The sequence below is a fragment of the Candida dubliniensis genome, chromosome R (assembly GCF_000026945.1).
Source record: "Candida dubliniensis CD36 chromosome R, complete sequence".
Lineage (NCBI taxonomy): Eukaryota > Fungi > Ascomycota > Pichiomycetes > Serinales > Debaryomycetaceae > Candida > Candida dubliniensis.
The window spans coordinates 257,709-271,150 of NC_012867.1; the positions used below are offsets into that span (position 1 = coordinate 257,709).

A 13,442-nucleotide genomic window follows, 5' to 3' on the forward strand; every position below is an offset into this window, starting at 1 on the left:
ACCAACATCACCTGTAAAAATCTGGTCTGGAAGTGTTCATTCCATACTCAGACAAGGCATTACTCAAATCTTCCATTGTCAATACTATCTTTCCTTGCAGGTTACCTGCGTTCGAATGTGATTGCTGTGATTGTTGTTGGTCACCTTCTCCAGCATTATTCGAATTGCCACTTAGTGACTGTTGATTGGCATATTGTTGACCCTGTAGTAATAATTTTGCACGAACCTGAGGATTGGATGAATTATACACAGCACTTGCACTTCTAATTCTACTGTATTCGTATGCATCCTGTGCAATATCACTAATAAACTTCTGGGTAGCAAGAGCTAGCAATCTTTTGATTTTTATATCTGATGTCTCGAACCCATTCTTAGCCAAATAGTAATCAGTTACTGCATCTGGAATGATTGGTGCAAAGTCACCATCCATCAAATCGAGCACCTCCTTTAGCGTTTTATCTTTACGTGTAAGATCTGGTAACTCAGGTATTACTGAAGCTGGCAGTGTACCGTTAGCTGCGCCAGCAGGATTATTAGTTGATGAAGCAGTATCATTTTGAGGCCTTTCACTAGCAGCAGTATTAGTCTCTCTCTCATTTGTTTGATTATGAGCTTGTTGGTCGTCCTGTTTCTGTGTTTGTTCTGATGATTCATCTGGGACAATCTGATCATCATTATCATTGAACTCTACGTCCATCTCTTCGTCTTCTGGTTTATTTATAGGTTCGCTCATTTGTTGTTATATTGGTTACTTAAAACAGAGTTGATAAAAGAACTTGCTTTATTGTTTTTTTTTTTGCTAGAATGGTTTTTTTTGTTGTTGAAATTGTGTTGCCATTTTTTCTGTTGCGTAAAGTTTCATTTATCACTTCCTGATATTAGGCAAAGTCTTTTTGAATTCTATACATCCCAACCACCTAGATAATGGCAAGCCGAATATTAAACCCATATGAAAGCTCTACTTTTGGAAATTCCTTACTGCTTAGAGTAGATGGTGCAATTGGAGCTATGTCACTATCACCAAATGGGAGAGACGCAGTTTTGGCAGGACGACGAGGTCTATTCATAATCGACTTGGATGACCCATTCACACCTCCGAGATGGCTACATCATATAACTTCCTGGGAAGTAGCTGACGTTCAATGGTCACCTCATCATTTTACCAAGCCATCATGGTGTATTTCCACTTCAAATCAAAAGGCATTATTATGGGATTTAAAAAGACCATCAAGTAATGCAATTGCAAGTATACTACACTCCCATAATAGGGCCATATCTGACATCAATTTCCATCCATTTGATCCTGAAATTTTGGCCACATGTGCGGTTGATAGTTTTATAATGAGTTGGGATATGAGAGCTCCAAGAAAACCAGTTGCAAAGTGGGCACAATGGAGAGCCGGCGCAAGTCAGGTCAAATGGAACCATGAAAACCCTAATGAGATTGCACTGTGTCATGATAATTCCTTTTACATTTGGGACACTAGAAAAGGGGCCTTACCCGTTGTCAAAATTGAGAAAGCACACGAGAAGAAAATTAATGGAATCGATTTTACACAAGGTTTGAAAAACATTGTAACATGCTCTAATGACAATAAAGTGAAATTTTGGAATTTAGAAAGCGACGAGGCTTCAAATTATATTTCGAATTTCAATTATTTTGATAGTGCACGCGATAGCATGATTCATCCTAGTGTGGTTATTGAAACCGATTTTCCAATAGCACGAGCTAGAAGTTTACCATTTGGAACAGACAAAGCGTGCGGAATAATGCCTTTGGCAGGTGGGAATGATTCAATCCACATAGTAAACTATGATGACGCTTACCGTGATTACTTACTGGAAAAAACTACTCAAAAACTAAGTAGCAAGCCAGTCTATTCATTTAAGGGACATCGTGGTCCCATCAAAGACTTTCTTTGGAGAACAAGACATGAGGCATACGAGGGATTTGACTCGAAAAGGAAATGGAAAGACTATCAGCTAGTGACGTGGTCTTCGAAAGACTTTGACTTGAAACTATGGCAACACGATGATGCAATTTACAAGGGCGTCAACTACGATCCAACTTTTCACAATGTTTTCAAAGATGAGCTGGACTCAGAAATCTCCCGACCGGAAACTCCACAAGAAAATCAAATTTATAAATATGATACATTTTGCTGTGAGCCACGAATAACGATAGATGATATAACAAAAACAAATGGCGGCGATTTGCTTTCTGCAATGACACTTTCATTAATCGCCGAGAAACATAAATTAGCCAGCACCGAGTTCACACAATTGAATCATCTTAACTGGATTTCAGGTGTTAGAATGGGACATAACGATTCTGCAGAGCGTAAGAATAGTTCTTCAAGCTTTGAAGATGACGGACCATCCAACTTGGGCGAGGAGGTTAGTATTGTTGGCCACAAGTTTCCCAAAATAAGGTTTGAGAAAATATCAGTTTCTACAGGGGAGTTGGTTATCAGTTTACGTGGACCATTACCTGCCCTAGAAAGTACTGGTATGGATCGAAAAGATTCGACCGAATCAAATGAAAACAATAACGCAGAATCTGCAGTATCATTACGTGACAAGAGCATTGTCAGTGAAGGTGATAAGGAAACGGAAAAAATGAGCCAGAAGGAAAGAGAAAGCCTACATACCGAGTCTAATACTGAGACCTCAAAAGAAGAGTTTACAGCTGATCAGAAATTAGTATTTATACGTGTCGAAATTGATTTCCCGAAGGCATATCCATTTTTGGAGCTAGTTAGTTCGGAACAATTTAAATCAGCCAAAAAGTTCTCCAAATTACAAAAACAAAACCAGATCAAATTCAATGTAGAAGAGACACACGAGCTATCAGCCTCCATGAAAGCTCTAATGCAGGAAAATTTGGAAAACATTGCACAATTCTATAGCAACAAGTATCAACGGTTTTGTCTAGAACATTGTCTAAGATATTTAATGGGGGAAAAAGTAGAACTCGATGACGATGCAATGATGGACAGGAATCAAAATGGAAGTGATAGTGGTGATGGCGAGGTCATCCAGGAAGTGGGAGATGAAGCCTGGGTTGACGATTTAATTAACCAACAGCCCGATATTCCGACATATTCATCTGGGGAAGAAGAGGAGGCAGAAACAGGATTGGCTGACTTGATCCCCGCACACGACAAAAGTCTATATCAAACAACTGATTCTGAAGTAAAAGACGAAGAAACGCATTTGAACCGAGTTGGTGGGAAAGTGCCTACTGTTGATAGCACACCTTTGCCAAATGGATGTGGTGCTATTTGGTCACCTACTGGTCAATTGGTTTGTTTTTTCATACCAAAGTCAAAAACAGATGGTGATACACAGGAAGATGGCGACGGTAAGGCATTCCAGAAATTCAATATTTTTAAATTCACAGATGGTGGGTTTAGTCTGTCACATCATCAAAAGTCTGACTCTGTGGGATCCGAGTATGGAACGAATGATGATGACAATTCAGATAATTCTTCTGAGGATGACAATGAAAATCGTTCCATAAAGTCTTCTTCTTCATCTTCTTCCGATGACAGCTTTGCTAAAGATTGGGATGAGATGTTACTGAATGATGCACCAAGAGTAAGAGTTCAGGGATTGTTCAAAACCAGTCTTGGCCTTGGTAATTACTATGATCATGAGAGCAGTCATAAATCATCATTGAACAGATTGACAAGTAATGGGGGCACCGCTTCGAATTACAAATCATCCCTTAAAGGTGAGAGAAAGAGGTTAAATGACGAAACTCAACTGAGAAGGAAAAACGTTGTGGGTATATTTGATTTTGGACATTTGCTTCCTGATAAGTACGAACTAGCACGAGAATACAGAGTATTAGGAGATTCTCCTGAGATTTTAGCAAAATACAATGCGGCAGTAGCTTTTAAATATGGGCTAAAAGAAATTAGTGACGTTTGGAAAATCCTTGAAATGATTCTCATCAAACAGATACACTATGCTGACAACACTGAAGAATTTTATCCAAATTATGGCTTGAATACTCCCCTTCAGACAGGATTTGGTGATCAAATGCTCAACAAATCACGATTCTACTGGAATACACACCCCTTTGGAAGTACTTGGCTCATCAAGGAAATCTTTGATTATTTTGAAAAAAAATTGAATGTACAAATGTTGGCGATGATGTCATGCATATTGTATGAAAATCCAAAAAACTTTAAACCTACCAGTGAATTAATGAATGTTCCAATTCATACACCTTATCAAGTTTTGCCGTTACCTCCTACAGTTTCGATTACTGCTCGTAACAGTACTGTATATGGATCTTCTCACGGGAAAGCTACAACTAGAGATGATATTGGGTTTGAACATAGAAATTCGGCTTTGCTGGGCACTAGAAAGGAATTACTGGCCCCACCCGCCTCTGTTTACGCCAGATCTATAAGTTCTTCGGTTGGAGGAGAAAGTATTGCTAATGGATCACCCGATAAGTTTAGAGTTTTGAAAAAAAACTTCGCGTTGAAATCTCATTCTTTGGGACCCTCGAATAACTCACATTCGTCCTTGAATGATTCTTTAAATGAATCCAATGCATCCACACCGGATCGAAATATGCGAATATCTTCACTGGAGAAGAAAAATAAAGGCATTATTTTACGGAAACCATACCCTTTGAAGAAATTCCGACCAAAACCTGCTCCTATTGTGTCTATTGAGATGCAAAATATTGAAGAATTGGATGTTTACGAAGACATAAACTCACAGCCTTTGCTAGGTTCGATAGATAAGGACAAGTTGGTTAGATATAGAGAGATCTACGCTGAGATGTTGTACAATTGGCAATTACCAGTAGGGCGTATCAAACTTTTAAAATTTAATTATCCAGAACAGGACAGAACAGGATCAACCAGTACGGACATACACAAGTGTTCAATTGGATTTAAAAAGAGATCACAACAACATCCACATCAAAATTTGTTGAACCCCATAACGACAATTTATTCAAAGCTCCCAAACTCGTGGAATACAAGCAAAAGACAAGTATTAAAATATTGCAATTTATGTCAATTAGCAGTTACTAAAAATTTTACTTTATGCACAGTGTGTGAGCATATAATGCATACCGCATGCGCGAGAGAATGGTGGACAACCGATAATCATGAATGTGCAAGTGGTTGTGGGTGTAGATGTTTAGAACGTAGTTTCTGATTATTATTCATAATACAAGTATTTATGTATGCCAAACTTCCGGGAAACAGAAAACAATCTCTATCTTGAGGGAGAGAAACTCAAGGTTGACGTGTATTTACTATTTGATCCTTTAACTTCTCATCCCATTCTTTGGTAAGTGTGTCCAAATACAGTACAACGTCTTCCAGGCCAGTGCTATCAATCTCTTCCTCTAACAAATATTCTTTACCAGATCTAGTACAAGCAGAAGCGATTTTGAAGTTTTGTTTAGTTTGACCTAAAGCAACAGCAACAGGAGCATTAGCAGCAATATACCCAGAAATATTATGATATGGGGATCCCAAAAATCTTGCAAGGTAGAACAAAAATAGCATCCCATAGTATGTGAAAACGTTCAAATATTGGAAAAAAGAAAAGCTTGTAAATATCCCAGGATGAACTAAATATTGTTTGATTTCATATTCTTTTTCTAGTTTGTTGTAAGTTCCAAAATGCATCAAGTCAACCAATCTTTTTGAACCTTCATAACTTGCTGGTGATCTCAATAGTTGTAAGTCATTGAAAGACAAATACTTTGGACTTGACATCAATGAACTTATCCATACTATTTTCCCCCCTTTTTGCAATAAATGTTTGATTCTGTGGATAAAATAATATGGTCCAAAGACATTTGCTTGAAAGACTAATCCCAATTTATCACCACTTTCTACTCCAACCTTTTGTAATTTGTATGTTGGATTAGTGACCGCCTCAATTGGGCTCTGCAAAACCTCAAGAACAGCACCAATCCAGTCTATGCCACCATAAACACCTTGGGCAGCGTTGATAAATAAATAATCAATATGCCTGTATCGCTTATTCAAGTCATAATATGCCGATAAAATTGATACCATATCAGTAAAATCCACCAACAAATAATCAAATTCAACCTTGTTCACTTTGGTGGGAATCTTTTCAACAATGTACTTTTTGATATCAGAAATCACTTCTTTCACTTTTGGCAATGTTCTCGAAGTCACAACAAGAGTGATTTCCTTGTTGTCTGGAAGTCCCTCTAACAAACGAACTGCAATATTGAACCCCAAATTAGAAGACGTCCCGGTAATAACTGCTACTGTAGAATCCTTTAAAAGTGACATTGGTAAATAAGTTGCAATTGATGGTGTCCAAAATGGTAAAAAAATGTTATTGTTTCCTGATAGATTTTCAATTTTTTATATGGATATATATATATATTTTTTTTCTTCTGGCTGCTGCTTAGATTTTTAAACTATGTATGCCATCGTATAAATTGATTACATAATCTAAGTTAACCTACACATCACAATAATTCTATCCAGAACTTAAACGAGCCAAAGATCATTCCAACCAATATTCTTTCTTACAGCATTCGAGAACCCTTCATTGTATTTTACCCATATTCTCGAAGTTTTAAATTCCTTCTCTCCATCTGATGATCCTTCATCGATATTATCCATGTTAGTTTTTGAATTAATTTCTTCATATCTTCCTTTGAAGAAATTGAGGCTTGTTGTGGCAAGATTTTTCGGTTTCTTGGTAATTTTATCTCCATTATTTGATTCCTTGATGTTATCTTCTAATGAACGTTTGACAGACTTTTTAGAAACATTGAGTCTATCTAGTTCCGCTGTAATCAATGGAAATAATGATTGACGACGAAGTTGAGTTTGCTTAACAACTGATGCTGCTGGAATAGATGTCAAATAGTTGTCATAAATTGTTAACAGATCCAAATCTGGATTCAACTTGAGTGATGATAACCCTGTCTCCAAATCTTTCAGGTATTCCAAAGACAAGTCAAGCTCCTTCACTAATCCAGCAATTCTTTCTAAGCACCTCTTCTCTACGGCACTCAAGTCAGACTTTACTTTAGCTGACATATGAGGAGATAAAATTTTGGCTAGGCATGGTAAAACTAAACTTGCTGCATTCTCATGATTTATACCAAGGGCCACTCTAACCTGCACTGGCAATCTATTCTCCATCAGTCGAACGATATTTTTATTACTTTTCAACAATTGACTATGTTCAAAGTCTAAGTTTTTGGCATTTGGAATCAACGTTTGGCTTCCTGGTTGGACTCGAATATCACTAAATAAAGATGAAGCTTTCAACAAAATTAATGGAGAATACTCGTTAGTTTCATTGCTTCTAGTGAATTGGGACTGGTAGCTTATCCAATCACTAAGTTCACACGGCTTAACTAATGAATCATCTTGAATGTGAACTATGTCCAAATACTTATCAAATACTCCTTTAAGAACTCTGTCAAATGTACCAGAATTGCTTGCTAATGCTCTGCCTTCACCATTCATAAACCCATCAAACAAACGAGCAAGATTCTCTTCCTTTGATAACTGAGGGTCTCGTTTGAAAAGTTGGTCAGTCATAGCAAACCAAGAAAGTTGTCTATCAATTAAAGGGGTCTTTGCAATTCTTCTCTCGATAGTGTCAACTGATCTACTATTAAATTGCATATGATTAATACATGCTCTGATATCACCTTCACAAATCTCAACAATTTCACCTATTTCTTGATGATCAAGTCCCATATTTTCTTGTTTATTGATTTCCATTAAATAATCTTTGACTGATTTTATAGCATTCCCACCAGTTTTTGCTCCTGAAGTTGTTCTAGAACTTGTTGGTTTCCTGAATTGAATAATTTCTGAAATCGGCCGTAATTTCTCCATAGGATTTGGTCCAAATCTATTTGATGGTTGTGAATAAATGTCATTAGCAATACAAATAATGGGACGATTCAAAAAAATGTCTTTCTTTTTCGATTTCTTCTTGGCCTCAATATCTTCCATCGACAGTCTTTTTAATTTCTTGTTGAGTGCACGGTGATCTGATTGAACCAAGTCATTCAATACTTTTACAACGTCATTGATATTGGCCAAAGAGTCAATTTCATCTATTATTAAACAAGTAGGTTTGCCCTGAGAGTGAATAGAATTTGATGTCAACGCGTTGACAATTTTAAGCTTCAACGCTGAAGCAGCATTTGTATAAGCCGAGGATCCTCCACCAGAAGCTTGAGGTAAGGTATCCATACTATTTGCTGCATTCAACTCTTGGACAGTATAGCCCATATGCTTTGCCAAAATGTGTGATATAGTGGTTTTCCCAATACCAGTAGGTCCATGGATTAACAAAATTTTCTTATAAGGTCTTCCCAATGGATCTGCATTTTCTTTATGTGGAATATCATCACCAAACACAACAGGTGACCATTTTTTCAACCATTGTAAAATTGATCTATACTGTCTATCATTACCCGCAGAGCATAATTGAATAAAATTATTTGGTTTATATTTTTCAGTCCAAATTTGAGACGAAGTGGTGCCACCATCAATGGAAGACGATGGAGGTTTTGATAATTTCTTTCTATTCTCTTTAAACGAATTTCTCAAGTTAGCCTTGTTTGTTAAAGTATCCATATCTAGAAAAACTCCAGAGAGTTGTTTCTCATCAATATTTACTCTTTCAGTAGATCGTGGAGCTAATTTGATTTGTTTACCCGAAAATAGCTTTACTGTCTTTGATGGTTTAGATGCTGGTGAAAAATCTTGGTCCATTTCATCAAAATCAACAACAACAAGTCTTTGTGAATCTTGTTTCGAGGTTTCTTGATTTATAGCACGATCCTCTTGAGGTGCTATTAGATTATGTATATTGGTATTACTTGATTTGGATGATTCCTCAGTTTCGCTATCATGTTTGACGTCCTTGAACAATAATGATTCTGACATATTTAGAGCACTTCCTTCAGTTTCAATATTTGTTTCTGGTTGCGTGAACAAACATGAATCCTTCATGCTAAATTCTGTAGCAGGGGGCATTGTCTGTTGATGGTGTTCCTCTGATTGAATCATTTGATGAGTTGTAAATAAGTCTGTCTAGTTATTATGTGGAAAAAAAAATACACAATTTGGTAAACAAGACGCGTCTGACCAAAGTTTTTATGGAGTTTCGAATTCACTTTCTATTTTTGCGACACATATCGTGTAGTACAATGTTATCTACCAAATGAGGTTGAATTGATAACTTGTTCATGGCAGAGACAATAGCTAAATCTACATTGTTTATAGTATGGTACAAATGAGAAATGCAATGTAGATTTAATACTGGTTGACATTTGATATGGCGTTAATGTGACAAATGGTGTGAGAAGCATCATTAGTAAATGCACACTGAATTGTGAAGAATCCAGTATAAATGATGAAATGGGATGGGGGGGAGGGGATGGAATAGGTGATTGCTTTTTATTTTATGAGTCATGAGTGTGTATCAGTGAATACACTAATCTAACAGATTTCCAATGTTAAATAATTTTGAAAGAAGCCTACCAGATTCTAAGATTTTCACTTAAGAGTTTAGAGTTGCTATTAATATTACATTGTCACAGAATATTCCCTAGAACTATATTACACAGATATTACATTTAGTTCAAATCAATACGGGGTTCCGAGTATACACTTTAGTAAAGTATATTTACTACACCACAAGATTGTTAGAAAATGGGTTGCAAAAGGTCCACGTGACCTGATAATCTGAGTTTTAGTTTTAAACCTCAAATACAGAAAACACAATTTGGGAAGCCAAATTAGTGCTCCATATAGGGTTAATATGTATCTCTCCTTAATTTAAATAAATAATCAAAAGGAGTGATCTATTTAAATCCAGGTAACTTTTGGAATTCGATAGGGATATCCCTATTTCTCAAAGTAATCCAGTTATTCATCACACTAAGGGTTTAGGTTTGTTGGAATTAGATCACTTTGATAGACCGCCTTATCTTTATTGTTTATTGTATATAAATATATGAATAGCTTGTAATGATTCCAAATTCTGTGTATTTGTACTAAGGTACATTAACATCAGCAATAAGAGAGTTCCTCAAACCCCCATTCCGTTCTTAGAAAGAGTTACCCATGGCTAAAACTGCTCCTAGAGGTAAAATTGTTAGTGTTGTATCATTTCATGTCAAAAATGAGATTGGTTACGCTTCGGTTCGTTTTGAAAATGGTACCATTAAGAAATACAAAGAAGCAGCACTTAACAGAATTGATCCACAAATTTTGAAGAACTTCTTTCGGAATAGTGGAAATAGCTAAATGAGTGATACTTGCCTATTTGTTTTTAAGTATTGGATCTATTTCTGACTCTATTTTTATTCCAAGTGATAGTTAAATGTTTATTTTATTATACGATAGTTTAAATTTTAGGTGAACTGCAGAGGAATGTTTTAAAAGATGGTGGTGGCTAGAATAAAGGGGAGTAGTGGTTGGCACGTGACTTATAGGGTTTTTAATCGAGTTTCCCATTTTCAAAGTTGATTGACTGTAAGGGATAGCAAAATAACTTCAAGCTCATATTATATATTTACCTTGCATAATTCAAATTTTATCATGTTTATATACTTTTAATTTCTATTTTGGAGAATAAACAATTTGGTTGACTGCCTTTATTTCATAATAGGGTTTGTAGTAAGAAGTAGAGAAGTTCCAGCATAGATCTTTAATACTCTTTATACATGAAGGGTTTAACTTTTTTAATGCCACAATCATCAAAACTCTTATTGCGATAAGCTGCAGTATAAAAACAAATGACTACTTCCTAGATTTTGTTTTCTGCAAAGAAATTTCTTTCATATTGAAGAAACCAAGCTGAAACAACAACCTCAAATATAAACTTTATCACTATACAACACTTTAACTTGAAACAAAAATTGTCCGATGTCACGAGGTTTGTTTAAAGGAAAAATTGATTGTATTAGATCCAATTATACTGTAAATGGAATAGATTATGTTGTTGTTCGTTATGAAAATGGTGATACAGAACACATGAAACTAATCGACCTTTTACTACTTCCTCGAGATAAAATAGCAAAGGTTTTGAAAAAATAATGAAAAAAAAATATTCGCCAATTAACGCGGTGCTTGATTATTAAAAGTTTATGATGTAGACTATAATTACTTCATACTTGTGTGTAGTTAATCTTCAATATTTGTTTTGCTTAATTGAATAACTGCTACCCTTTTAACAGTGATACTAATTAAAATAAGGGTAATGAGATACACGAAAAACGAATTATCTATGTAAAGCTTGAAGCATGACTTGGGCGAACATTTAGAAGTGGCCAATAAAAAGAGTTTAGACTGTGTGGATTCCCTTACTTCATTCATCACTCTCAAAGTTTTAGTAGAATTAACTTTTCAATTTTAAAACATGGTTTACAAGAATACTTTAAAAGCTAAATTATTGTTAAATAGCTCCAATCCATTTGCCGCCATTTTTTTTTTTTTTTCTGTCTTTCTTTGGGGGAGGGAGAACAAACTTTTGCAACTTCTGCGGCAAAATATCATCCTAACATAAAAGTTGTGACACCATCCACAAAAGCTTACATTTTGATGAAACCATTACACTTAATCGATTAGAGTTTAATTACATCAAGACTATACAATATAAAAGTAACTGATTATATCTCAAAAAAAAAAAAAAATTTTCAACAATTGTTTACATTTTTGTTTGAATGTCAACACCAAGTATAAAACTACATTGATTATTTTACTTACAAGCTTTTACTTAAACTATTAAGATGTCAAGTGGTACTTATAATGGTAAACGTTTTGTCGTCATCTATAGTGAACGCCAAAAGGGTGAAAAGTATCTCACTGTTCGTTTTAAAGATGGTGCTATAGGTAGTGTGAAAGAATCATCAGTCACATATGATCCTGAAGAGCCTTTGGTATTCAGAATATCACCTTAGTTGGAGAAAGGTGATATAAACGTGTTTTGCAAAAAGCTTTCTCTAAGACTGTTACTATTTATTGTATATTTTTGTATACTTTATGAATTTGCGATCATATAATAAAAAAACTAAAACCAAAAATTATTTAAGGAATGTAGTTGAACATCTCAATTAAGGCACTAAATTGAAGAATTGTTAATTATAAAAGGAAGGTACGTTTGCTCACTTTTCTCAGGTAAATCTAGTAATAGGAAAGATTCAATACCTTAAAACCCAATTGAAATAAATTAAAACTTAAGGCAGTAATTTCTTACTAACCTACTCTTATCTCAAGATACGGTCGGTATAATTAACCCAAATGGTATACACTATAGGGTTAATTGAGTATTCATTGACCCCACAATATAACTTTAAAAAATGTGGGATCTGTCACAAATTTTTGTAATACTATTAAAAGAAGAAGATTATTATATAACACCTTTCCAAGTACTTCTTTAAATTTGATCGAAACAATTTTCAAAACGTAGATCATTCATTACGCCTGACATTGCTGAGATAGAAGTTTTAAACAAAGAAAATTTAAACCCAAAAAAGGATTTACTAAGAAACAAATTTACAATGTCAACTACATCTTCCAAAAGAGAATCATGTGAGATACAATATGCTTACACTGATGATGGCGTAAGATATATTGCTGTTCGTTATAAAAGTGGTCGAACCGACATCCTTACAGAGACTGAGTACCGAAGACTTTACCCAATACAAAAACAGGGCACCAAGAGAAAGCATGAAGGTATTTGACATTTTGAAAGCAAGTATTATTGATTCATTTAGTTATGTTTAGAGATATTATGTTTATGCTATTTTATGTTTGTGTGTAGTTAATTCTTATATTTTATATTAACAATTGATAACCATTTCTCTAAAAATGCCAAACACAGCAAAATACTAAGAGAAGTTGTATAGATTTTAACTTTTGCATTAAAGCTTTTTTTTTTTTTTTTTGCAAATACTGAATGACTAATTTTGTATGTAACCAACCACAATGAGTGCAAAAGGTGATTGATAATAAATAATTGATGTTAGTCAAAACTTAAAGTTGAAAACTATGCTTAATTTGTTGTATTCCTCTTGGAAAACTATAATAACACTTTCAATGCTTATAGTTTATTTTTGAAACAAATTGAAATTTTCATGGTTAAAGAACAAGAAGAACTGAAATTGTAACATATTATATTACCATTTGTATCTTTAGTAAATCAGCTTTACTTCTCCTTAAATATTCATTTTCAATAAAATGCAATATAAAAATAAATAAATAATCCACAAAATTGTACATAATATTCCATGAATAAATCACCAAAAGCTTCCCTTACAGGCTTCTTTGTGGCTAATCGAATTTAAAATTAAATGGAACCGTACCGTGAAGTTGCATATTTTCAGGGTAAACAAGTCACTACTATTGCTCGAGAACACCGAAAAAGTGGGATTCATG

General features: G+C 34.8%; 4 protein-coding genes across 4 annotated transcripts, besides 1 other annotated feature; 1 reads left to right on the top strand and 3 right to left on the bottom strand. All coding sequences in view use genetic code 12, as the record gives it.

Moving 5' to 3' along the window:
* Window positions 1-7: 7 nt before the first annotated feature.
* On the bottom strand, window positions 8-733 carry CD36_26120 (transcription initiation factor TFIID subunit, putative; the record flags this gene model as incomplete). Its single annotated transcript, XM_002421663.1, has 1 exon — window positions 8-733. One exon carries the CDS (start codon window positions 731-733, stop codon window positions 8-10), a length of 726 nt encoding a protein of 241 aa, XP_002421708.1.
* Window positions 734-924: 191 nt separating this feature from the next.
* CD36_26130 (WD repeat protein, putative) lies at window positions 925-5,187 on the top strand (the record flags this gene model as incomplete). Its single annotated transcript, XM_002421664.1, has 1 exon — window positions 925-5,187. One exon carries the CDS (start codon window positions 925-927, stop codon window positions 5,185-5,187), a length of 4,263 nt encoding a protein of 1,420 aa, XP_002421709.1.
* Window positions 5,188-5,267: 80 nt separating this feature from the next.
* On the bottom strand, window positions 5,268-6,308 carry ERG27 (3-keto-steroid reductase, putative; the record flags this gene model as incomplete). The annotated part of the gene is made up of 1 exon (XM_002421665.1): window positions 5,268-6,308. One exon carries the CDS (start codon window positions 6,306-6,308, stop codon window positions 5,268-5,270), a length of 1,041 nt encoding a protein of 346 aa, XP_002421710.1.
* Window positions 6,309-6,512: 204 nt separating this feature from the next.
* On the bottom strand, window positions 6,513-9,068 carry CD36_26150 (chromosome transmission fidelity protein, putative; the record flags this gene model as incomplete). The annotated part of the gene is made up of 1 exon (XM_002421666.1): window positions 6,513-9,068. One exon carries the CDS (start codon window positions 9,066-9,068, stop codon window positions 6,513-6,515), a length of 2,556 nt encoding a protein of 851 aa, XP_002421711.1.
* A 126-nt stretch (window positions 9,069-9,194) lies between these two features.
* Window positions 9,195-9,700: a mobile genetic element.
* The last annotated feature ends 3,742 nt before the right edge of the window (window positions 9,701-13,442 follow it).